At 39.0% G+C, this 26,885-nt stretch overlaps 1 protein-coding gene across 1 annotated transcript in view; it reads right to left on the minus strand.

Moving 5' to 3' along the window:
* LOC125241853 (collagen alpha-1(I) chain-like) overlaps positions 1 to 21,273 on the minus strand; it is a 74,981-nt gene extending 53,708 nt beyond the window's left edge. Inside the window, 5 exon segments of the mRNA XM_048150532.1 lie at positions 1,242 to 1,572; positions 4,106 to 4,268; positions 6,755 to 6,914; positions 17,933 to 18,145; positions 21,072 to 21,273. Of these exon segments, the coding sequence (XP_048006489.1) occupies positions 1,242 to 1,572; positions 4,106 to 4,268; positions 6,755 to 6,914; positions 17,933 to 18,145; positions 21,072 to 21,138 (934 nt within the window). The 5' untranslated portion in view covers positions 21,139 to 21,273.
* Positions 21,274 to 26,885: the final 5,612 nt, after the last annotated feature.

The raw sequence follows: 26,885 nt of genomic DNA on the forward strand, positions 1-26,885 counted from the left end.
CCCCTGAATGTTACAAGTTCACTCGTTATATTAAATGCCTCTTTGATAGTGGAGCGACCGCCAGGTTAATGCTACTTATTAACCCCTGTGTCATTGACGAACCGCATCGCAGCCTCACAAGGCCATTGTTCCATTGCGAGCTAAATAGGTATATACATATAAACTTCGAAAATTGTTACAACAGTAAAGGCAACTTTTTTTAAATACTAAATCGGTGGTAAACAAGTATACGGTCCGCCTGATGGAAAGCGGTCCCGGTAACCTCAATGACTGTCACATGCGGGTTGCTAATCCATTAGACACTTGTACACTCCCTTTTGCTGTGTTAAGTAATATCCGCTATTATCAAGCCTCTATTCTAAATATTAGAGGGAAATAAGCGGAGCCTAGCGGTAAGAGCGTGCGACTTTCATTCCGAAGGTCGTGGGTTAAAACCCGGCTCGTACCAATAAGTTTTTTGGAACTTATGGTAAAGTGGTGAAGGAAAACATCGTGAGGATATCGAAATAATCCCAATAAGGCCCATGTACCCTTCGGGTCGACAGTCGCTTTCGTAAAAGCTACTGTCTACGCCAAGTCTTGGGATTAGTTATCAAAGCGGACCCGAAGCTCTCTTAAGCTGTGGAAAATGCCGGGATAGCGCAAGGAGGATGGGATGGTGATCAAACCTTTATCTAAATATTAGGGGGAGCTCGGAAAACTTCATTAGTGGGACGATTGAACCACCTTGAACCAACATATAAGTGTCAAAATTAAATAGATCAATAAAATTCACAAGAGCTGGCACGAATGGAACGAATGATTGAATGAAAATATGCATGCGGGTGACAGGTTAACTAATATGATGTAACTAATGTAAGCTCTTGACAGTTACGCCTTGTGTAATGAATGATACAGATGTCTCATACAATCAAAGTATTGTTTATTCGTGAATTGAACTGTATTTATTTGCATGCATGACTGCATGTGTCATGTTCAGGTCGAGATTATATCTCGTTCATAAAATAAATTATGTATTTGATTTTGGACAAATAATTGGTACATTTACCATTTCTATGTTAGTCGATTAGGCCCTTTGCACCAACCACTTAACTCAGGGATAACAGTGGGCTGTCATCTGTCAAATTCCATATAATCTGTTCGGAAAATAAGTCGTGGAATGTATTGGATCCCCTACATTTCACGACTGTTCTCTTTCGAGACAGGCTCTACCTAATATGTTTATTATAAATTGTACCAACCTGAATCCGTAGATGTCGGGTACGGCCTAGTGTAACCGTAAGAAGTCGACCAATGAGGTGTCGCTGTGCTGCCCCTCCACGGGTCCCCAGAACCATTCCTCTCATCTCTATCCCTCCCGAAGTGCCCATACACTCTAGGCCCATTCTCATCGACATCCAGTGTGTTCTCTGGGTTATTCACTTCATATACTTCATTGGCGTTGGCATTATTGATCACGGGCGCAGAGCCGTACGCGTATGGAGCATCGCTTTGGCAATTGGGTGCAGTGGATTGGCACAAATCGTACGCTGAGTCTGGCTTGTTGGTGAATTGCAATAACTCGATGTCACCCTGTGAGCGAAAAATTATTTTTGTGGATGGATAAACCATTTAAGTCTGGTACCTGTATTGAGTATACTGGGATAGATTGAAGGCCGTCCTCAAAGCAAAAATAGTACATTACGATACAAGTGCGTAAAAAAGGAAGTTCGAAACGAGTGGTGATAAATTTGTTTTAAATCGACACGAGTTACGAATTTCCTTTTCGCACGTGTATCGTACGACGTTTTTCAGTACAGATGAGCCTCTGAAGTTTTGAACTGGCATATAATGAACTGAAATAGTACATTACATTCTCGCACTAGTGCGTACGAGGCCGGGAAAAACACCATCTGTAAAAAATGCTCTGACAATATTTTATAAAAAAAAGTTACTTTGCAGGCCTAGGCCTGAAAAAAAAGAATTTTACAACAATATACGCTCTGTCAGTACCAACAATATACGCTCTGTCAGTACCAAAAGTGGCGTTTCTTAAACTAAAAACGCTATTGGTATATCGATGTCGTATTTTTTGGACACTATCCGAATAAATCTTAGGATATCAGCACAATAAAATAGCATTTATGTACTTAGAATAGATGTGGCGCAATCAGTACTTTTCATACGTTCCTGTTTTTAAACCCCGACGCAAAAACGACGGGGTGTTATAAGTTTGACGTGTCTGTCTGTCTGTCTGTTTGTCTGTCTGTCTGTGTGTGTATGTCTGTCTGTGGCATCGTAGCTCCCGAACGGATGAACCGATTTAGATTTAGATTTTTTTGTCTGAAAGCTGACTTAGTCGGGAGTGTTCTTAGCCATGTTTCATGAAAATCGGTCTACTCTGACGCAGTCGGGGAATTTTTCAAAATTTTAATTTTGTGGTTAGGTTATTATTTGGTAATCATTATTATTTGTGTCTCTTTTAAAATTAGTAAGTATTTTCCGACCGAATGTTTGTTACTGAAGATTCCCGTTTAATAGGTAATTGTTTATTATACACAGAGAGACCTTTGTCGTTTTTTAAATTTAATTTAGTATCTTCCCAACGAATGTATTTTTAAGTGAAAGTGTGTTGTTGGGCCCACAAACAAGACTAATACAAGATAGATTACTCCCCCAACAAAGGGAAATGAAAGCCTTAATGCCACGACACGCGTACGCAAAACCACTAAGTTAAATGGGTTTCGGCTGTAAAATATTAAGATGGAGTAAACAGACTAACAAGCTATTTTTACAGCCGAATGAAATAAAAACAGCATCCCTGCGGGAAGGAAATATTTTGTCAATTGAAAATTGCGCATATTTTTATTTCATTATCATCATAATTCATTTATTTAACTAGTATTCTTTTCTTACTAAATAAACCAAGAATAAAATTAAGCATAATAAAATGAGCCAAATATAGCTTGTCTATATTTGTGAGTATGCACGGGATAACGTCCCACTTTGTCGATTGCTATAAAGCCGCTTTGTCAGTTTATTCATATCAAGATACGAGTAAATCTCGCCTTAATGGTAACCGACAAAGTGGGACGTTTTACTAAACACACTCGTATTTCTTTTTACTTAGAACCACTAGAGACATGATTCATGGAAAAACTTAGCCGTAACAAAGCATTTCGGTACCATTTGTTAGTTATCGATTGCAGTTAACCACGGGTTAAACGTCGATCAATCAAATCAGTCCACCTTCATCCACCCACCGTAGTGAGCGTCGGTGCTTGCCCTTTGGCGCCATCTGGTGTTTCTACGATTAGTTACTTTCATAGAAAAAGTAATATCCTCAGTACAGAAACAGATATAATAATTAATTAAAGATATTCCATACACCGTGATATATTTTATTTCCGTTTAGTTTGATAAAATATTACTAGGTTCATTGACAGAAACATGAATGTCAGTGAGAAAACTTTATGATTTTATGAATAACAAAAAGTTAGTATCAAATAATATTCTTCGTCGTTAATAGAGCCGGAATCACTTATTTTGTATTACGTCATTGAAACATCCTGTATAACGGTGCTTTTTATTTCAAATAATTTCCGATAACGTTATCGCTATCGAGTAGCGAGTAGCGTACCTATTCCAAATCATCAAAAAGTCATGGTATCTAGTTTTTTTCTCTTAAGTCCCAGCGCAGCGTACCCGGGGGCCGATTTTTGAGTCTCACTGTCACTAAAATACCGGTTGAAAACGGTGAATTGCCTATTATTTTCAGTGACAATTTTCTGAATTTGAACGCCGTGAGACTCAAAAATCGGCCCCCTGCTCGTACAACTACCAATTTTATTCGACTTAAAAGGGGAATAAAAGAAAGTTCCAAATTAAAAATGGGGAGGCACACTGATAATTTATCCCGCCAGGCGGCGCCAGTGCATGTGTCTAGGCATGTCACTGTCATTCACATGTGTGAGAGAGAAAAAACATATATTTTCGCTGTCACGTATGAAATTATTTATCTGTGCAGTGGACTAATAGTGGCGCCATCTTTGTGTGCCTCCTCATTGGAAAATGTTGCCTGAGTTTACTTGATGTTTCGCTTTGCCTATTAAATATAAGTACTTACATCATAGTATTGATCTGTGGAGTACTGAGTTCCAACCACTAGTACGCCGGCCAGGTTAAAGGTGCTGCCAGGCTGACGTTGAAGGGCAATCGTGCCCCTTACTTCACAGTCCACGAGCAGCGTTACAGAGTTTCCCTTTACGCTTATACCTAGACGATGCCATCTGTGGAATCGAGAAAAACATTATAGTTATAGCATTTGAATATTTATGGTCCTTCGTCGATTTTAATTCTTGACAAGTTGTATGGTGGAGTGGCGCTGATTGTAACGTACCTAACTACCTAATCTTATGGAATGCCAAACAATAGTGCGAGCGGTAGCCGTTGGAACAAATTTTTTACTTCTAGCTGGAGTTGCTCGTCGCCCGCGTCGGAGTATAGCAGGAAGAGGGTGTTCTGATCTCTGTCTATGTACATCCTACAATATGTAGTACCTTCCATCCGCGACACCCGCATGGAACGTGAGCATCTCATGGTCCGGCGGGTCGCCCCTGGTGTCCTCGTAGTACAACTCCACCATAGGCCCGACTAGTAGCTGTAGTTGCTCGTCGCCCGCGTCGGAGTATAGCAGGAAGAGGGTGTTATGATGTCGGTCTATGTATATCCTACAATATGTACCTTCCATCCGCGACATCCGCATGGAACGTGAGCATCTCATGGTCCGGCGGGTCGCCCCTGGTGTCCTCGTAGTACAACTCCACCATAGGCCCGACTAGTAGCTGTAGTTGCTTGTCGCCCGCGTCGGAGTATAGCAAGAAGAGGGTGTTATGATGTCTGTCTATGTATATCCTACAATATGTACCTTCCATCCGCGACATCCGCATGGAACGTGAGCATCTCATGGTCCGGCGGGTCGCCCCTGGTGTCCTCGTAGTACAACTCCACCATAGGCCCGACTAGTAGCTGTAGTTGCTCGTCGCCCGCGTCGGAGTATAGCAAGAAGAGGGTGTTATGATGTCTGTCTATGTATATCCTACAATATGTACCTTCCATCCGCGACATCTGCATGGAACGTGAACATCTCATGGTCCGGCGGGTCGCCCCTGGTGTCCTCGTAGTACAACTCCACCATAGGCCCGACTAGTAGCTGTAGTTGCTCGTCGCCCGCGTCGGAGTATAGCAAGAAGAGGGTGTTATGATGTCTGTCTATGTATATCCTACAATATGTACCTTCCATCCGCGACATCCGCATGGAACGTGAGCATCTCATGGTCCGGCGGGTCGCCCCTGGTGTCCTCGTAGTACAACTCCACCATAGGCCCGACTAGTAGCTGTAGTTGCTCGTCGCCCGCGTCGGAGTATAGCAAGAAGAGGGTGTTATGATGTCTGTCTATGTATATCCTACAATATGTACCTTCCATCCGCGACATCTGCATGGAACGTGAACATCTCATGGTCCGGCGGGTCGCCCCTGGTGTCCTCGTAGTACAACTCCACCATAGGCCCGACTAGTAGCTGTAGTTGCTCGTCGCCCGCGTCGGAGTATAGCAAGAAGAGGGTGTTATGATGTCTGTCTATGTATATCCTACAATATGTACCTTCCATCCGCGACATCCGCATGGAACGTGAGCATCTCATGGTCCGGCGGGTCGCCCCTGGTGTCCTCGTAGTACAACTCCACCATAGGCCCGACTAGTAGCTGTAGTTGCTCGTCGCCCGCGTCGGAGTATAGCAAGAAGAGGGTGTTATGATGTCTATGTATTTGTATATCCTACAATATGTACCTTCCATCCGCGACATCCGCATGGAACGTGAGCATCTCATGGTCCGGCGGGTCGCCCCTGGTGTCCTCGTAGTACAACTCCACCATAGGCCCGACTAGTAGCTGTAGTTGCTCGTCGCCCGCGTCGGAGTATAGCAAGAAGAGGGTGTTATGATGTCTATGTATTTGTATATCCTACAATATGTACCTTCCATCCGCGACATCCGCATGGAACGTGAGCATCTCATGGTCCGGCGGGTCGCCCCTGGTGTCCTCGTAGTACAACTCCACCATAGGCCCGACTAGTAGCTGTAGTTGCTCGTCGCCCGCGTCGGAGTATAGCAAGAAGAGGGTGTTATGATGTCTGTCTATGTATATCCTACAATATGTACCTTCCATCCGCGACATCCGCATGGAACGTGAGCATCTCATGGTCCGGCGGGTCGCCCCTGGTGTCCTCGTAGTACAACTCCACCATAGGCCCGACTAGTAGCTGTAGTTGCTCGTCGCCCGCGTCGGAGTATAGCAAGAAGAGGGTGTTATGATGTCTATGTATTTGTATATCCTACAATATGTACCTTCCATCCGCGACATCCGCATGGAACGTGAGCATCTCATGGTCCGGCGGGTCGCCCCTGGTGTCCTCGTAGTACAACTCCACCATAGGCCCGACTAGTAGCTGTAGTTGCTCGTCGCCCGCGTCGGAGTATAGCAAGAAGAGGGTGTTATGATGTCTATGTATTTGTATATCCTACAATATGTACCTTCCATCCGCGACATCCGCATGGAACGTGAGCATCTCATGGTCCGGCGGGTCGCCCCTGGTGTCCTCGTAGTACAACTCCACCATAGGCCCGACTAGTAGCTGTAGTTGCTTGTCGCCCGCGTCGGAGTATAGCAAGAAGAGGGTGTTATGATGTCGGTCTATGTATATCCTACAATATGTACCTTCCATCCGCGACATCCGCATGGAACGTGAGCATCTCATGGTCCGGCGGGTCGCCCCTGGTGTCCTCGTAGTACAACTCCACCACAGGCCCGACTAGTAGCTGTAGTTGCTCGTCGCCCGCGTCGGAGTATAGCAGGAAGAGGGTGTTCTGATCTCGGTCTGTTAAAAAATAGGCAGTTTGTTATCGGTCGAAACAGAAAAACCTAAGGATTATTATAATAAATGGAAAAGTGTGTGTGTCTGTTTGTTTGTCCGTCTTTCACGGCATCACGGAGCGTCGAATTGACGTGATTTTTTAAGTGGAGATAGTTGAAGAGATGGAGAGTGACATAGGCTACTTTTTGTCTCTTTATAACGCAAGCGAAGCCGCGAGCAAAAGCTAGTTTTACCTAATTCACTAATTACGTAAGTTTTATGTTGTGACAGTAAAAATAAATGGCAATGTATGTATAAGAGCATCATCAGTGATGGATAATATTCATGAGACTTCTCAAAATAGTAGGTTTACTTACTTACTCACTACTTAAAGTAGCAAGCGGAGCTCGTTACGTCGTCGTCGACCTAAGTACGTTAAATCGCAACATTTCATAATATCGCCTATATATCTAATCCCTATGTCGAGGGCCATCATAAAAACAATTGGAATTTCCTCCTAATCTTACCTGCATAATGAGTGTCTGTGGATGTCATATATCCGTACTCACGACATCTTAATAGAAATAGTAGGGATTAAGATCTACTTATTGTACTTGAATCCCTGCAACTTAAGGGTCCTGACATGGATTGGATTAGTCATGAAGATTGAAAAAATACCTCCTCCATGCCAAATTTCATCTAAATTGGTTCACATACATACATAATAACATAGAAGAAATTCCGCATTCATAATATATAATCCCATTATGGTCGGATTTATATGAGTACAATTTGCGACCTTTAAATTTATTGTGGATACATTTCACGAATTGAATTCATATTTTCCTGCAAATTCATTATGTTGTAATTTGAAAATACGGGCTGCGATATTAGAGGCATAGGCAACATATTTGTGTTGATCTTCCATTTTGAATGGTGGCTGCCTGCCCAGGGACAAACTGTAAATTGTAAAATAGCGTAGGAGTGGAATGTAAATAAGTTAGAGCACTCGTTCTCTAGCATAATATTATCTAGTGTTGAAATGTTTTGTAGTTCTGAGCTTGTCTCCAGTATAATGAGCCCTCTGTTCAAGTGTTCATAAGTATGAATTTGTGGGAAAATTTTTACTTTTGGCGCATTTCATCTACCCTAACTACGCATTATTAAAGTTTTGTGACGGATAGCTTTGCCTGAATGTGTAGGTTCTAATCAAATGTTATTCCTGATTCTATACTCATACTCTACTTTGACACAAAATGACAGATACATTCTAGTGCTTGCTTCTGTAATTCTGTTAGACATAGTCGTACGTATCATATCCTGAGATTCCTGCGTGTGTAGGCGAATGCACAAACGCTCACGAAACGAAACCCTCGTAGATATCTATCTCTATCGCTCTTGCGTAGAGGCGTGACAGAGCCAGAAATGCCATTCGGCTACGGGGCATGAGGTATTTTTATACTGGTCCGCTTAGAGATGATTCTCTCAGAGTCGCGTGTGTACTGCCTACGGGCCTGCTACTCCTACCATGATCGCAAAATTTTATGATAATCCAGTAGAAATGAAAGTACTTATACCTACTACTTATACACTGAAATAAACTTATTTTAATTTTCATTAAATTTGTTTTCATTCATAATAAATGAATAAATACGTGTGAGAGGACCTTAAGAATAACATGTGTAATAGTTAATGTCAAATATCTGAATCAATATAAATAACATTGAGTACTAACTTCAGGAAGTACCTGTAGTAATGGTTGTGCAAACGAAATTCACTTTTTCAGTCATTAAATATGTTTTTGAACACTGATTTCTTACATAAATTATGTAATTGTATTTAATCTAAAAATTCTCACGTTACTTAAAGTGAACGGAAATCAATAAAAAGAGATTGTATATGCCTTCAATGCTTCAAGTTAAAGAAAGGCTTGTGAGATAAAGATGGGTATAGAAGACTAGCTTTTGCCCGCAGCTTCGTTGGTGTTAAATTCCAAAATTGCGGAATGCTCTATACAAACTTCCACCCCCCAGTTTAGGGAAATGGGGAGTTAGAAAGAGACAAAAAGTATCCTATGTCACTCTCCATCCTTCAACTACATATCTCCAATTAAAAAAAATCACATCAATTCATCGCTCCGTTTTGCCGTGAACGACGGACAAACAAAAAGACACATACTTTCCCATTTACATATAATATTAATATGGATTCATGATGTTCGCGATGGCCCTTCCCTTCGGGCACGCTTGCTGGCGAAATGAAAGTGTCACATACAGCCTTCGAATTTTACATGTTTATTTCCGTCTGTGTGGTCATTTGCTGCATTGTGACTGAATAGTCACAAAGGAGCTAATCTGGTCTGGGTCCGAGGGCGATTCGTTTTCAGTTATTGTTCTTAGTACGCGGAATGGATTGCTCTGAGCCATGTGTCGTGAATGTCGTGATTGACCGTTTTGATTAGAAATGGAAGTCGATTAGTTGCCTACTTTTGAGTAAGAGTGTGTTCTTATTAATTGGCCAAGTGTGTGCCGTGACGGACCACTCATAAAAAGTGTGTCATGACATTGTATATGGAGACATTAAAAAATATTGAGAATCTTAGGAGGTTTCGTCAAATTGTAACTTCTGACGCGACGATCTAAGATTTCAAATAATATTGTCAATCTTTGTGTATAATTTGCGCTTGTTAAGTAATTTTTCCCGGAGTTCATAATTCTTTATCTGCGATAGATATGGTTCTTTAATAACTCTTTGACAAAATCTGATCATGGAATCCCTTGACGTATTCAATCATTTGGCGATGATACCTTTAATTAAGAGCGTCATTGCATCCTGTGTCCACTCCGTCCATCCATAACACTGATGAAAACGTCGGCCTCCAAATTCACGAAATCTGCCAGATAGCTCTCTCCAGTGTAACTTGGTCTTAAAATCCTTACTACCGACATATTTTCGTCGATCGGGCTTTAAATGACTGAACAAAGCGAGCACCCGCTTGGCTATAGGAATGGCAACTCTAATGGGATGCTATTTCAATCGCATTCACGAGTCTCTTGATCAGTTGTGGGCATGTGGGCAAGGGTTTTCCATCGGGGGCGGTCAACATTTGATGAAATTTCAGAGGAGAGCCACATTTACATCAAAATTGACTCTTACTACAGTGCTGGGCATATCACGCACCACATTAAAGAACCGGTGGAGAGCCGGATAACATCCTTTTGGCGGGCTGGATTTGGCCCGCCATCCGTACTTTGCCAAATAAGGCAAGTCACGATAAAAACCTATAAAATTTCTTTCATTACAAATGGGACTAATTTGGTCTTGGTAAGCTAAACAGTTTCGAAGAGTACTCGAGTCGATGTAAAACATTCCCTTCGGACGTGTTTTAATTTATCGCCACTCCGGTCTTGTATCGTTATTTAGGCTGGTTTTAGTGTCACGCGGACCGTCTGCGTGGAGCGATCCTCGCAACCAAATTGTATGAAAGTTTATGTTGTCGTCCACGCGGTCGGTCCGCGTGACACTTAAACCAGCCTTATTTTAAGTTTGGTACCAGACAGCCATCCCTATTCGCCCCCGATGACAGTAATTTCATTTTTAAATTAGGCTCTCTGAAGTCACTACGACCGCGTAGGCCTTTAAGAATACGCGGCCCGGCCGCCGCATGCACTTAATCTGACGTTCCGAGTGATTAGACTTCTGACTGCGGGGCCGAATATTCGATTGCAAAACCATCTCCATCGGTCGGACGCTTAATCGAATTCGTTTTATGTTCGATACAATCGACAAATCGATGGCCAAGTGCCGTTGGGCCAGTAGGAGATACAGTTTGAAGCAGAATAAATGTGCGGCGAGTCCAATTTTGAAGTAACATTTTACAAAAAAAAAATGTAAAATCTGACAATATTATACCTAAATCCTAAAAATAAAATAAAAAGTTTTTTCTTACCTATATATGTTATGTTATTATATTGAACCGCAAAACGATAGAGTTTGACGTTTTACAGTTAATATTTCTCTCTAATAAATTACTATGACATGTAAATATATAGTATTTAGGTAAGAAAGATAAATTTGGACAATTTCACACCATAACCCCTATTCTCTTCTTTTTCCCCATTTGCCCTTTGATCTAAAGGTCGCCGAACTAATACATGTATATAATAGTTATTTGTTTTACAAGGGGGCAAAGTAGTTGTTTAACCGCACGTGCCAATATTGATACCCGAGCAAGCGAAAGATTCCAAGATTGAACCGCGAGCGTAGCGAGTGGTTCAAAAAGTGGAATCTTGAGCGTTGCGAGGGTATCAAGGCACGAAGGTTAAACAAACTTTACCACCGAGTGAAACACAAAATTTTTCACCACACCAACACGAATAAAATACTGACTGTAAAACATCAAAATAAATGAAATCCATCAATTTATTCAATATTTATGATTCAAAATCATCATTTATAGGTAAAATCTAGCAGCCAGATTAAGACATCGAGTTAAAATTTGTATGAAATTACTTTGCCCCCTTGTGGATAAAATGCAATTTTGCTATCTCGAATAGCAAAGAAAGCCTTTACCAGTTGGTGTGGTGAAAATCTATTTGTGGCATGCGTATTAGGGTTACCCTTTAGGGTTTGGTCTGGATTATTATTTAAACAAGTAGGTAATAAGAAGGATGTAATAGGGAATATACCTACGGTCATGATTTTCCGACAGAGTGCAGCACTATCGCATCACTATCATACACACTAAACTAAACCATACAGTGAGTACAGTCGAGTTCATAAATATGTGTACATTTTTTCACCTTATTGCATAGAGTTAAGGAGAAGAAATGTACACATATTTATGAACTCAACTGTACATAATTAGTTCGCGCAGATTTTTGTGTAATATCTGCTAAAAAATAATTGGTCTAGCCAAAACTCGAACCTAATGCTTTGGTTTGTAAATAACAGGCAATAACAATAACTTATAATATAAATGAATGCACTACTTAAATAATATTTTCTCTAATTATTAGTTGTATCCTAAAGGAAGTCTGTCTCCCGCTCAGAACACCTAATCAAAGAATGGGAGTGAACACTATTCATGGAAGCTAAACCTTTACTTATAATAACTGCATTTTTTAAATTAAAGGAAAAATGGAAAAATTCACACCTCCGGCAGGACTCGAACCTGCGACCTTTGACCTTGCCGGGGCCATCGCATTTCAACTGCGCCACGGAGGCCTGCTGGATGTGTGCGAATTTATCCATGCCTTCCCTCAATTCTCAACCGCCTTAGAGTGGCGTTATAGCAAACATCACCCGTAAGAATAGATCTTATCCCGTAAGAATAGGTCGCTCGCAGACGTTTCTGCATGATAAAAAAACAAATTTATAATAACTGATTAAAATACTTTCACAACGTAGGTAGTTAATACTATTAACAACGAACAAAAGAATATTGTTACCGCACATATGTTTGAGAAAATTACTTTTTCTCAAACATGCAATGAAATATTGTCTTTACGTTCCTTAAAATGGGCTGGGAAGTATCGCTTTTTGGGCGCAACAACTCGAGAGGACTGTAAAGGGATTTCATATTATTGTTTAGGCCTAGGCCTGCAAAGTAACCTTTTTTATAAAATATTGTCCTTTAGAGCATTTTTTTTTATTTCATTGTATGTTTGAGAAAAGCACTATACATGCCTCGGCGTGAAAACGGATTCCCGGCCTCGTATCCCTATCCGTTTCATAAAATATTGTCCTTTAGAGCATTTTTTTTTATTTCATTGTATGTTTGAGAAAAGCACTATACATGCCTCGGCGTGAAAACGGATTCCCGGCCTCGTATCCCTATCCGGCCTCGCTCGCACGCTCGCTCGACCGTATATACCCACTTGGCCGGAAATCCTCATTTTCCCGGCCTCTGATGTAATGTACTATTATTACAACGTAAACCAAGGAAAGAAAGGATAAAAATAAACATGGGAAACAATTTGTGCAAAACAAAATTATTTATAATAAGCTGTGCGAGTGAGTTGTTTTTCATTTTTACTTTGTCTGCTAAGTAGTTATTCCGAGCCTATTACGAGTGCACAAGATAATTGAGTGAGTCTGTATGGCTTGAAATGATTAGTTACGCTTTAAGGTGGGTCCACACTTGTGAAAATTTACCGAACATTATCCCCGTGACCGTATCACGAACACGTGTCAGTACCGTCACCTCGGAGCCTCGGACACTGCATGGCAATCAAATATATGAAAGAGGCGCGTTCCTAGCACATAGTCTAAGCTCGTGCAGGTGAACGCGTACTATGCCTGTATGAGTGATATATGACAGGTTGACTGTTCGCGTTTTTAACAGGAGGTAGCTGTGAGGTAACCGAGAGGGGGTGGGCGGAACTTTCAGCGGGGAGCGAGAGTGGCCATACTGTGCGATAGTACTCTTTATTATAGGTACTGTGGTACAGTGGGCCAAGGAAGTGGTCTACCAATTTTGACAAAAGTTTCTGTGAGCTCTAACGATCGCTAAGGTTAACTTGACACATGGCATGACGTAAATATCAAATATAAACAGAGCAATTGTCACTGAAATAATATTATTGCAAGCTGAAATCGCCCTTGTTGTCTCATGACGTTCAAACGAACTTCAAGCGTAGGGTGGTAAACCACATTTTTGGTCGACTGTACCGTAATATGGACGTCTTTTGTTACGCGAACAATTTGTTACAAGCTGCAGTACGGCACAATCCATTCCGAACACTGGAAGAAACTCCCGGACACAGGATAACTGTCAGGACAATGTATGAGGTTACGATCTACTAACCAGTCCCAATGTGGACGCTGACCTGTGTACTGTCACGCATTAATGTTACGTGTTTCAAGCCGATCCATCGGAAGTCGGTTTTTTTCAAAGGATGTTCGCTATTGTCCGCGTGACCAGGACACGTCCACACTTGCATTTTTGACACCTGTCGAATTACGCTACATGACACAGATACAGACATGGGACAGACACGAGTCAAGACGTGTCCTGGCGGTACGTACACTACGTCTCTCGCAATTATTACAAGGAAGAATAACAATCGCGCGAGCCACGCCACGCAGTCTAGTTCGCCACCATGCGTCTACACTTGTAACATTTCGTCGTACTCATGGATTGTGACCGTGTCAGCACAACCTACATCGTCCACATTTAGCATAACATGTTCTGTTCGATGCCACGCCATGTCACAACACAAGTGTGGACCCACCTTAATTTTGAACGTATATAAGGATTGGCAGGACGTTCAAACAAATAAATTAACTTTTTAACAAAAAAATAAAACCGCCTTCAAAAAAAGCGTGTTACAAAACCTGTTCGTCGCCTTGCTATTTCCTGTTTGCCCCACCCAACCATACGCAGGCTGGCCCCGACTCCAAAAATAATTGATTTGTTTATAATTTGGATGTTTAGATTATTGCAATCCGATAAGAAATCTGAATTCGAAGGTTTATTATTTTTGGCTTTTTAGTTTCTCCGTGTTTTGTAACACGCTTTTTTTGAAGGCGGTTTTATTTTTTTGTTAAAAAGTTAATTTATTTGTTGATTTTTAGTGGTTCCTAGTGATATTATATGTATCAGTCCGAATATATGTACAGTAGTGAAAGAATTGTCCTTTAACTCCTAACCGTTGAGGAGTTGACCTTCCATCATCAGCTCAGCCACATAAAATTATTACCATCAGGCGCAAATACTGGTGTACCTTTGAAAAATACACAAAAAACATTACATGTGCCTATAACATTTGAAGGGTTCCCTCGATTTCTCCAAGATCCCATCATCAGACCCCGACTTGGTGCCAATGGGACCATCTCGGGGTTATACCCGTTCGATCAAAAAAAAAAAATAATTGAAAATCGGTCCACGATTCTCGGAGATATCGAGTAACATACATACAAAAAAAAAAAAATCAGTCGAATTGAGAACCTCCTCCTTTTTTGAAGTCGGTTAAAAAGCGGAAACATTCTTGAGAATGTTCGCAGAACATTCCTGCAACATGAAATTTATTGTTTAAATGAGAGAATATACTTGAAATAAATCGGTTAAGGCATTCAGAAGTTATGGTGGAACAAAGAAACTCACATACATACATACAAACATGAACCCTGAAAACAATACACTCTTTTTTTGGGGCAGTCGTATAATAAAGTTTAAATGGGCATAATATAAAACTATATGTTATTATTATACATATAATATTGTCTATTACAGTTATCTATTTTTTGTTGATAAGTGATAAATTACCAATAAGTTGCTTAAATTCTCACTATACTTCAGGGAACATTTCGACTTTCAGACTTCACAGTTTTAGTCCTGACTTTTTTAAATTAGGTACCGAACGATTATTTCTTGATACCTACCTGTCTTTGGTTATGTCAAAATATAAAAAAAAACAAAAACAAAAAGATCGCTGTCAGGATCGAACCTGAGAACATCGGCATACGAAGCCAGCGCACTACCACGGGACTACGTCTTGACTTGCTGATTCCGACGAAATCATGGTATAAACTACGAAGTAACTAAGTATTCTAATAAATTCTCGTTCTCGAGAACATTCTCAGAAGTTACCGAAAATTCTCATGAGGAAAGTTCTGCAACTTTGGAAACTTCTCGTCCGTGCATTGCTACTCAGAACTCAGACGTCTGATCACAAGCCATTGTCGATGGAGGAGGCGAGATCAAGAAATATGTGATCTGAGGCGTTGTTATGGCCAAGGTATTTTTATGTTTCACGGAGCCGGGAAACGTTAATTAACTTCGTTTAGCGCAGCGGTCTAAAAGTTGATGAATTTCGGCCGGAGGACAGAAAATTCATTTCATTTCATTTATTTGCCATAAATTGTAAGTTTACATAAGATGGTACATGTACATGTTTAATAAGTTTCAATACAATTTTACCAGATTGGTGTAGCATTATTTAAACAATGTTTACAAAAGTAAAACTTCCCCTCACTAGCTCGGAAACACGTGTTTTGTCCTTTAATACCAGCGGGTAAAAACGCATTTTATCCACTAGTGGGTAAAGTAATTTGACCTTGAATAAAGTAAAATTAACTGCTTTGAAATTGATAAAGTAGGTGAAGGTAGTAATAAAGATGATTTACCACCTGTGGAACTACTGGAAGCAGTGATAAACGCATTTTTTGCGTTGTAGTTTCCTCGCTATAGTGAGAGGAAAAGTTTTGTGTTACACTCGGGTGCAAATGTATTTTACTTCTCGTGTGTTAAAAAACTCGCAAGTTCAGGATTCTATTCTCGAACCACTCGCTTCGCTCGTGGTTCAACTATAGAATCCTTTCACTTGCTCGTTTTTCAATTCCACACTCGGCGTTAAAATACAACTTTGCCCCCTTGTATAACAAATAACTATTACAAGCTGAAAGTACTCTTTAAGACTATATGGACACAGTTCGATAAGATATTTTTTTAGACGATTGAAGAATTTAGTGGATGAAAGAGACTTTATTTCTATCGGTAAGGCATTTATTTATTTATTTCTTTCTTTATTTATTTATTCCTTAAATTAACATGTAAACCCCTGCCGCTACCTGCCTGTGGCATCTCATGTGGATTTTTCTACCAAACATTTTGTAAATTGTATTTGTATTTGTAAATAAGTTCTAATATTTGTTTATTCTTGCAATTTAAACCGTAAGTATGAGGAGGTACGTCCTACGGTATAATAAGCTTATCCTATATATTTTTTATGAATAATTGAGTATTAATATATTTATTATTTTAATGTTTGTACATACTTACAACAATAAATGTCGTCAAGACCTTCGTCTTAGTGCGTTTTCACATTATCCGATCCGATATCGGATGTAGGACCGATATCCCATACATTTAAGCCGCCGTCTTTGATTTTTGCTGTTGAAATCCTTCCGACATCCGATTTCAGATCGGATAATGTGAAAATGCACTAAGGCGATTGCTCGTAGACGAATCGTCTATACAAGTAATCGTCATTTTTACAAACGTATAGCGCATAGTTCTCATTTTCTTTACTTACTGAAAATTAAAAGCATTGAAATAAAATTTACACTATTGTATTCATATTGATCATACTGTGACCCTATGTGTGATTTTAATCGGAGTTTTAAATATTTTACAACCAACAATGTCATTAGGAGTAGGAAAAGTAGTTGTATTAAGATAACAAGTTGTTATCTCAATAATATAATAAACAACATAGGTCTACTTATGATAATAAGGCTATAGGCTAATAATAGCGGTACTTTCTTTTTGTGTTGTTTTCCATCTCGCAAAAGCCGCCTTAATGTAGATACGATAATAGAGAGCCTAGAGTATTTTTCTGCGCTTAAATATAGTTTGAGCTTTAGTGAAAAAATAATCTCTTAATATTAAGAATTTTCCTCACTAATTGTTTTCGCAGACTTATTAAAATTTCAAGGTGATAACAAAAAAACTAACTGTTATAATATATTTTTCAAGACACAATATATTTAAAATAAATCTTAAAAAATTTTATATTTCACCTAATACGTAAATTATGACTGTAAAATGTTTAAATTGAAATATTCCTAGACTAGGTGATATTAACATTGATTATGAATCTGAACTCTCTGAGCAAATAGGTCGCGAGTAATTGAAACGACACGGTTCAATTTAGTTGCGATCGTTGAACTCAATAAAATTGATTTATTCTGATTATTTATCAAGTCTGTGATGTTGAAACAACTAATAAGTGGAATTAAAACGTTTAATAGATTTCGTGTGTACTTGTGTATACACGGTGTAACATAAAGAAACCGAATCATTTTAACAGCGTGATCCTCATCATATTAGAAGAGTAAAATGTCATATAAACTTTTCTGGATTTCGCCTACTTTCAGAGTTACAAGCATTTAAAAAGAAAATTTCAGAACAAAAAGCGTATTGTGGAACACACCATTGTCGGTATGTGGAATACGTATTTAAGCGTGCATTGCTGTGCCGCAAGGCTGAACTTAATATAAGGTTCTTATATTCATTTTAAATTTGTTATTCGTCTTACCTGGTAGCCGTGTCACGGCTAATATAGAGAAGTCCTCAGGAAAGGTATTGTAGAACATGCCAGTAGCCTGCTGCAGGATGGTAGCGTTCTCGTTCAGTCGATAGGCGGAATAGTGTGTCGCTCCGGCGCCCTGGCAGCGCCCGGGTACCCGGGACACCCCTGCTGGCAGCTCTTCGCGAAGCGTAGACAGCACATCGAATACTTCTACATTGTCTGTAAACAAAGTCACACATAAGGTAGGATGAGCTCTGTAGGTAGCCAAATGCACAAACGCGTACGATAATATCGTTATAGTTATCTCTATCACTTTTAACTACGTGACCGCATCATCACTTACCATCAGGCCCCGTAGCCAAATGGCACGAACGCTCACGAAACGCTCACGAAACGAAACGCTCGTAGATATGTATCTCTATCGCTCTTGCGTATTGGCGCGACAGAACCAGACTAACTTTCGCGGCGTTTCGTTTTCGTTTCGCGTCGCAGAAATGCCATTGCGCTACGGCACCAGGTGTGATCGTGGTCAAACGTCTACCTATTCATACTAAAAAAAACCTTTCGTCAACGACTAACGAAACTAAACGACAGACCAAAGAGGTCGATCGCCGAACCCCCGTAACCGAATTTTCATACAAACGTCAAATCCAAGAGAAAGTGAAGACTGAAGAGTAATTTTCAATTTTTTTCCCTTACACACACAAACATTATAATTATTATAACATAACATTATTATTATTAATTATTTTCAATTAATATCAAATTATTATAAGCAAGGACGATATAATACGGGACAGACAAAGCCCATACAAAAAAGCGTACCCCTGAAATGTATGGTCTTTTAGGCTTAAAACTAGATGACGCTTTTTCGCAGCCTGGAAGTGGTCAAAATCATATTTTCGACAAACATTTTTGGGTATTTTTATTTTTTATAAGAACAGATTACATGCTTCTTTATTTTAATATCATGATATCTCGTCAATTTATACACATTTTGAAAAATAAATAAATTTGTAGGCATCATCAGTGTAGTTATGATCGAGGTACGAATCTTAGTATGAAGATTGTAAATCCTATATATATTATCCTTGATTATAAGAAATAAAAATAAATAAGTACCTAATATAAGTTCAACCGGGATATTTATTATATATATATATATATATCTCTTGTAACGGCTAAAAATAAATAAATCTGCGGTGATTGAAATACAACGAATTATGTAAAATATATTCCGGTGTGTAAAAAATATGCGGAATAAAGAAGGAGCAGAATTAAAACTTAAGTACGAGGGGCGTTCAATAAGTAATGATAATGAGTATTAAAACATAAGAATGTAAGTATCCTTATATTTTTATAATTAAAAGTAACTCTTTTGTGATTTATTTACATATTTAATTTTTTCAATTATTATTTTTTTGCCCCCTTTAAAAATTAAAATCTTAACGATAGTCTAAATACCATGTCAGTAAGCACTTCACTTCATTATACTTCAGAGTAGCGATTATATTACAATTTTATTTAAAGCTCGGATATAAAATATTAATGATCCTTATATTGCCTTCAATATTAGGTATGTCACTTGTAGCTTTAAATTCACTAACTTGAGCAGCACCCTCGGCAATTTGAGGGTTCGGCCCTGTCGACTGTCATTTTGAAGGACAAAAACATTATTATTTGTTTGTTTAAAATGTTCTTATTGTAACTAATTATTTTTTTAATATTAAAATGATTGTATGTTCTTCTTTAATACTAACGTAATTTTGTTTCCAATCTATATTCTCAATTTTCGTGATAATCTGTAAAAATCGTGAACATGACCCAAAACAGCACCTATATTTTTTTTGGATACCATACCGTTTGAATATGTATCTATACGAACTTTTTTTATTGCTGTTACTAACAAAGGATAAACCCAGCTTTAATTTAAAGTATGATTATTTTAGATATTCATGTCAGAAATGAACTCACGACATGTCAAATATTCATGAAAACATGCTCTTATTTTAGTGAAAATTTTCATCCCCTACCTTGTGTCAATTATTTACATATCAAAGAAAAACAAATGAAAGTAGTAAAAATTTGAATTATGCAATTTCACTTTAATGAGTACTGCTACATGGACAAGTTAAGAAAAATTAAATCAAGCTACAGGAACATATTCATTCTCATTATTTTTTGAACGTCCCTCGTATGTATGGAAAATTAATCGTCCTCTACCCTCTTAAATTTCTATCAACACTGCCGTAGTTATGAGTACAGTGACATGCCGAGCGTTTTCATTTTCTCATGATTCACCTTTTTCTTGCCTGTTATTGCCATGGTTACGGTCTCCTGAGTCAGGCTGGTTTTATGCAAAATTATGCTACTTAAACTATGCAAACATGCATTTTTCTGGTGTTAACAAGCCCTTTCCTTAATTTGCCACCTACAAACATGGACTACATGCATGGTAGCATAATTTTGCATTAAACCAGCGTGACTCAGGGGACCGTAACCATGGCAATAATAACAGGCAAGAAAAAGTTGATTCACCCATGTGATAATTTACTCTAAAGTTCTAAGTAACATTATGGTAGAATGATCATAAATATTCCAAATTTCACATCGATAGCATAAGTAGTTCTCGAGATATTTCGGAATGTGACAGACAGACAGACAGATGGGCAGAGCGGCACCATGAGTGCGTTTTCACATTATACGATCCGACATCGGATGTCCGAAGGATTTCTATGGAAAAAATCCAAGATGGCGCCTGGGATTTCGGTACGACATCCGATATCGGATATCGGATCGGATAATGTGAAAACGCACTAAGGGTTCCTTTTGTACCTTTTTGGTACGGAACCTTAAAAAGGTTAAATAAACATAAATACAATAAGATAAGTATCAGTAATAATTATCGCATTGCTTGACAAGTAAGAGTGTCCTAGCTTCGCCAGAGACCAGTCCAAATAATTAATGCTACGGAACGTTCGCACTGGAACCGTTTAGGCAATCAAACAATACGATCGAGAGCTTTTTCACCAAACAAGATTAAAAATACCTATGCTTTTAAAACCTACTAATGTATGCCCAGACATGCGTCTACAAAAATAACGAAATAAAACAGTATTTCACAATACAAACAATATTTACTTACCATTCCCTTTTACCGCGAACGCGCAAAACAATAGAAAGAAGAGTCGTCCTCTCATCTGTAGAGCCATTTCGGCCCGAATAAATATGTTGGCAGGATGATGTTTACATTATGTCCCATCCCGCTTAACACATGGGAGGAATGTAGGTGGGCCCAGCGCCGACAGTGAGCTGCGGCGGGCTCGCTCAGCCACACTGCCTCTGGCGCTGCCCAGCTCGCCTTATCACTTCGCACGAGCCTGTTAAACGCATTTGTGTCAATATAATGAACATCACTTAGATTAATCAGGGGTACACAACCTACCTTTTCGCTTGTTCCCATACAAAGCGCCGAAACCGCAAAAATAATTTAGAACCCATATTTAGGAGTCGAATTTTTCGTACGCGTCTAGAATCTTTATATGGCTCATGGGAGCCTGGGGTCCGCTTTGACAACTAATCCCAAGATTTGGCTTTGGCACTAATTTTTACGAAAGCGACTGCCCTCTGACCTTCCAACCCGAAGGGTAACTAGGCCTTATTGGAATTAGTCCGGTTTCCTCACGATGTTTTCCTTCACCGAAAAGCGACTGACAAATATCAAATGACATTTCGCACATGTTTCGAAAAACTCATTAGTACGAGCCGGGGTTCGGACCCGCGACCTCCGGATTGTAAGTCGCACGCTCTTACCGCTAGCTTGACATAATATGATAGGTAAATGGGAGAAGGTATATGTTGTATGCAACACGGTTAAATTTTCTAAATGCCAGGCGCTTTTCCGAGCCTCGGTAATGATTTTCGGGACTCATCATATTTAAACTGAACAAAAGTAAGCAAGAAGTTCGTAAGCTGCCGTAACTGGCATGCGTGTTCCGGTACGTATCGTTGACAGTGATGTATCGTGTGTACCCTCCAAATATTGGGTGACGGGTGAGACTATTCGATTGTCGATTACCTGTGGGCCAATTTACAATAGTGACATTGACACTTAATAACTAAATACATAAAATAAATAAATAAATATTATAAGGACATTCTTACACAGATTGACTGATGCCCACGGTAAGCTCAAGAAGGCTTGTGTGTGGGTACTCAGACAACGATATATATAATATATAAATGCTTATATACATAGAAAACATCCATGATTCAGGAACAAATATCTGTGCTCATCTCATCACACAAATAAATGCCCTTACCGGGATTCGAACCCGGGACTGCGCAGCAGGCAGGGTCACTACCGACTGCGCCAGACCGGTCGTCACTTAACACTGACAATTCTGTGCCTATTTCTGGGTTGAAAAGTAACATTGATTCTCAGCGTCAATATTTCCTTGTTGAACAGGAAATGAACGTTGAAGTGTCACTGTCAGGCGACAATTGTCACTATTAGGGTGTGCAAACCGGTTAACCGAGACTTTTTGGCCTCTGTTAAAAACCGGTTTTTATAGTCGCTAACCGGTTAATAACCGAAACTGTACTTCTTTCTCAAAATTTGGAAAATTTGGCATTAAAAGGTTAAAAAATACGTAATTATTTAATGTTTTGTAATAATAAAGATTTATTCATTACTTTTCAACGACAACATTATTATCTGTAATGATTTTATTTTAAAAATTAGTCCCGAATCTACTCAATTATACATTTTATACAATACAGTAGAGTCCGGTTAGTATATTACGACTCCGCATAGACCTAACGTCCAACCTCTTACAACGACATAAGCACAGGTATTTATTTGGTTTTCGTATGTGATAGTATGAAAGTACATCTGTTTATTACGACCCCGATTTTAACGACCTGCCGCTTTTTACGACACATTTTACACAGAATCCGTCCGTCAAGTCCGGTTGCAACGACGAGCGACAACGTTTTTAGTTTTACTAGTAAATTGAGGAAACAAAGCTACTTCCACCCGAGCACGGCCCCCTGTCTTGCCTACAACAAGTAGCAAGATTACATTGTGGCCATGTAACTTTTTGAAGTATTGCTTATAAGCTAAATAGAACCCAATTTGTATTTTTCGATTGCGTATAAATAAACTAGCTTTACTTACAAATGATGAGCAAGCACGCATACTAAAAAGGAATTTTCTAACTAAACAAGTCACAATAAAATAAGGTATTAATACTATGATAATAATATTATAATACCCTTTAATAAACCTATTGATTGAAATGTTTTAGTAATAGAGATGAAGATATTACTTTTAATTAAAAGAAATTAAATTCGTTTTGTACGACATCCGGTTAGTACGACGTAATATCAGCGGTCCCTTGAGCGTCGTTGTAACTGGAGTCTACCGTATATTTCCAATATTTTAGAAAAGAAAGGTAAAATGGAGATCTTGGTTTTCTTACATCAATTGCTTGTATTACTAGGGGGTCTGGGAGCGGTAGACCTTCGCGACATGCCTAGAAAACGCAAAACTGATGAATCACATTCAAACCACACAAGCCTTTTTTAGTAATTTCCGCATTTACCAAATTTCCAAAAACTGGATAAAAATGATCTTCATCGTGCAAGTAATACCTCCTACGATATCATCAACATCAGAATTCTTACAGGTAATGGTAATTATTGCGTAGTACGGCCATTTACTAAAAATCCTCAAAACCGGTTAATAACCGGTTAACCGGTTTTGAAGGAAAAGTCTCGGTTATTAACCGGTTTTTTAAGTTAACCGGTTTTTGCATACCCTAGTCACTATTGTGAAATAGGCCGCAGCAGTTCAAATCGATAATATATTTGGATCAGTGTTTACTGTTTATAATTATGATTATTTCGTTTTTAACCCCCGACGCAAAAACGACGGGGTGTTATAAGTTTGACGTGACTGTCTGTGTGTGTGTCTGTCTGTCTCTTTGTCTGTGTGTGTGTCTGTCTGTGGCAAACTTATAATACCCCGCCCGACGCAAAAACGACGGGGTGTTATAAGTTTGACGTGACTGTCTGTGTGTGTGTCTGTCTATGGCAAACTTATAATACCCCGCCCGACGCAAAAACGACGGGGTGTTATAAGTTTGACGTGTCTGTCTGTGTGTGTGTGTCTGTCTGTTTGTCTGTTTGTCTGTGTGTGTGTCTGTCTGTGGCATCGTAGCTCCCGAACGGATGAACCGATTTAGATTTTGTTTTTTTTTTGTCTAAAAGCTGAGTTAATCGGGAGTGTTCTTAGCCATGTTTCATGAAAATCGGTCTACTATGACACGGTCGGGAGTTTTTCCAAATTTTAATTGATAAAGTATTTTAAACTTCCTTACTTTCTTGAGAAGGTTGACGACGCCTTCGTAGTTTGAATTGATTAAATCTAATTTGAGTTCGTCGCGATCCATTTCACCCGTCCGATGTAGGAAATAAGGACAATAGTGTCTGTAGCGGTTTGCTTGGAGTGTGTAGGTACAATAACTTTTTCTAAAGCGCTCCAACAAATTTAATTATAGTATGTACATTACGATACAAGTGGCAAAAAAAGGAACTTCGAAGCGAGTGGTGATAAATTAAAACACGACCGGAGGGAGTAACTCGTGTCGATTTAAAACACTCCCTTTGGTCGTGTTTTAATTTATCGCCACTCGTTTCGAGCTTCCTTTTTTACGCACTTGTATCGTAATGTACTATTTCAGTACAGATGGTGTTTTTTTTTACGAACTAGTGCGAGAAGTGGATATCATTATATGTAGGGTCGAAACTTCGGATGGCCATCTGTACTGAAAAACGTCGTACGATACACGTACGAAAAGGACATTCGTAACTCGTGTTGATTTGAAACACTCTCTTCGGTCGTGTTTTAATTTATCGCCACTCGTTTCGAACTTCCTTTTTTACGCATTTGTATCGTAATGTACTAATTTCGACTTGCTGAAATAAATCGAATAGTTTTTCTACCTGCCAGAAACTTCAGCAGTGGGAACACGAATGCTGATAGGCATACACTCTACATAATAGCCACTAGAAACTATTCCAAATTTCAAATCAATAGCATTAAGTAGTTCTCGAGATATTAAAAATGTGACAGACAGACAGATAGACGGACAGAGTCACACCATAAGTGCGTTTTCACATTATCCGATCCAATATCGGATGTCGGACCGATATCCCATACATTACGGATCTTTTCTATTCAAATCCTTCCGACATCCGATATCGGATCGGATAATGTGAAAACGGGCTAAGGGGAACCACTTTGTACCTTTTTGGTACGGAACCCGGTTTACTTGAAAGTTGGTGCTTGACATTTATTAAGTTTTGCATAAGCGTTCTCTAAGTACACGCGCACACACATTACACGTGCTAAAGCTAAAATACTCGTATATGTCACGTAATTTAAGTATTTGAATATAATCCCGAATGTTTATTTACCATATTTCCTTTAAATCAACGGTACTTAAATAAATACTAATCTTCCCGATTCTTGATAGTAAAAACTTGAAAGGTGAGTAATTACACTAATTACTATACATACTTACTTAATATTATAAATGGGAAAGTGTGTGTGTCTGTTTGTTTGTCCATCTTTCACGGCAAAACGGAGCGACGAACATGATTTTTGAAGTGGAGATAGTTAAAGGGATATAAAGTGACATAGGCTACTTTTTGTCTCTTTCTAACCCCCCACTACTCTAAAATGGGGGGTGGAAGTTTGTATGGAGCATTCCGTAGTTTTAGAATTTAATGCAGGCGAAGCAGCGGGCAAAAGCTAGTACCTTATAAACGAGAACCGTGTGTTTTACATTAATCTATACAGTGAAACCTGGTTAAGTGGGACCTGGATAAGTGAGAAACCTCTTTAGCTGGGACCCAAGGTGCGGTCCCGACACTTTCGCACCGATTTACCTCTGTTAGTGAGACAAAACAGACCTCTATAACTGAGATTAGCCTTTTCGATTTTTTAGTCACATTTCCCTCTGTTAGTGAGACAGAGTGTGTATTTTACCTCTATTACTGAGACTATATTTGAAATGTATATTCACTTAATTGTTTGTTAAGAATTTTATAGAAATTTACCTCTGTATCTGAGATACAGTCAATCTATGACCTCTGTAACTTGGACTTTAATCATATCATCAATTTAAAAATCTATTTCCATATTTTTAATAATTCTTAGCCCATTTGTAAATTATGCGATTGATTCTTTGTGTTTCGGTGAGTTTAAGGGCTTTCTTGGTTATTTTAAGTAATTAAAACTAAAATTTCGATTTGTAACATAAAACTTATAAAAAAATATAATAATATAAAATGTCTATGACACAATGACATTAAAAGTCTTATATTTTAGTTAAAGACAAGGCTTATTTACCTTTTCTTTTAGTATGCAACTAATAATAACTGTATGAAAAACACCTTATCACCTCTATAACTGACACATCAACCTATTCTGGCCTCTATTAGTGATACCCTCTATAAGTGAGACAAACATTGTATTATACCTATCTAACTGAGACCCTGAATAAGTGGAATACCTCTTTAAGTGAGATAAATTTTGTCGTCCCTTGAAGTCTCACTTATCCAGGTTTCACTGTATATACTATTAAAACATTTAAAACCATCTAATCAAATTTACTTACATCCCTAACTCTAAGCGCAAGCAGTAGGTGCTTGTCAAAGACGCCTAGTCTTACAAAGATGGCATATAGAAGAGAAATTTCGACGGCTTTCGCTGTGACGGAGTGGCATAGGGGTTCATGGCGTTAGCCCGGATTGCTAAAGACGCCGGTTCGAATCCGGCCTTCGCCGCTGGTGGTGTCCGTCTTTTTTTCTTTAATATATGACACCTTATTTCGATTTTTAAATTATATATTATATAATTTATATATAAGTAGTAGTGTGATGTGACTAT

This window comes from Leguminivora glycinivorella, chromosome Z (assembly GCF_023078275.1).
Source record: "Leguminivora glycinivorella isolate SPB_JAAS2020 chromosome Z, LegGlyc_1.1, whole genome shotgun sequence".
Classification (NCBI taxonomy): domain Eukaryota; kingdom Metazoa; phylum Arthropoda; class Insecta; order Lepidoptera; family Tortricidae; genus Leguminivora; species Leguminivora glycinivorella.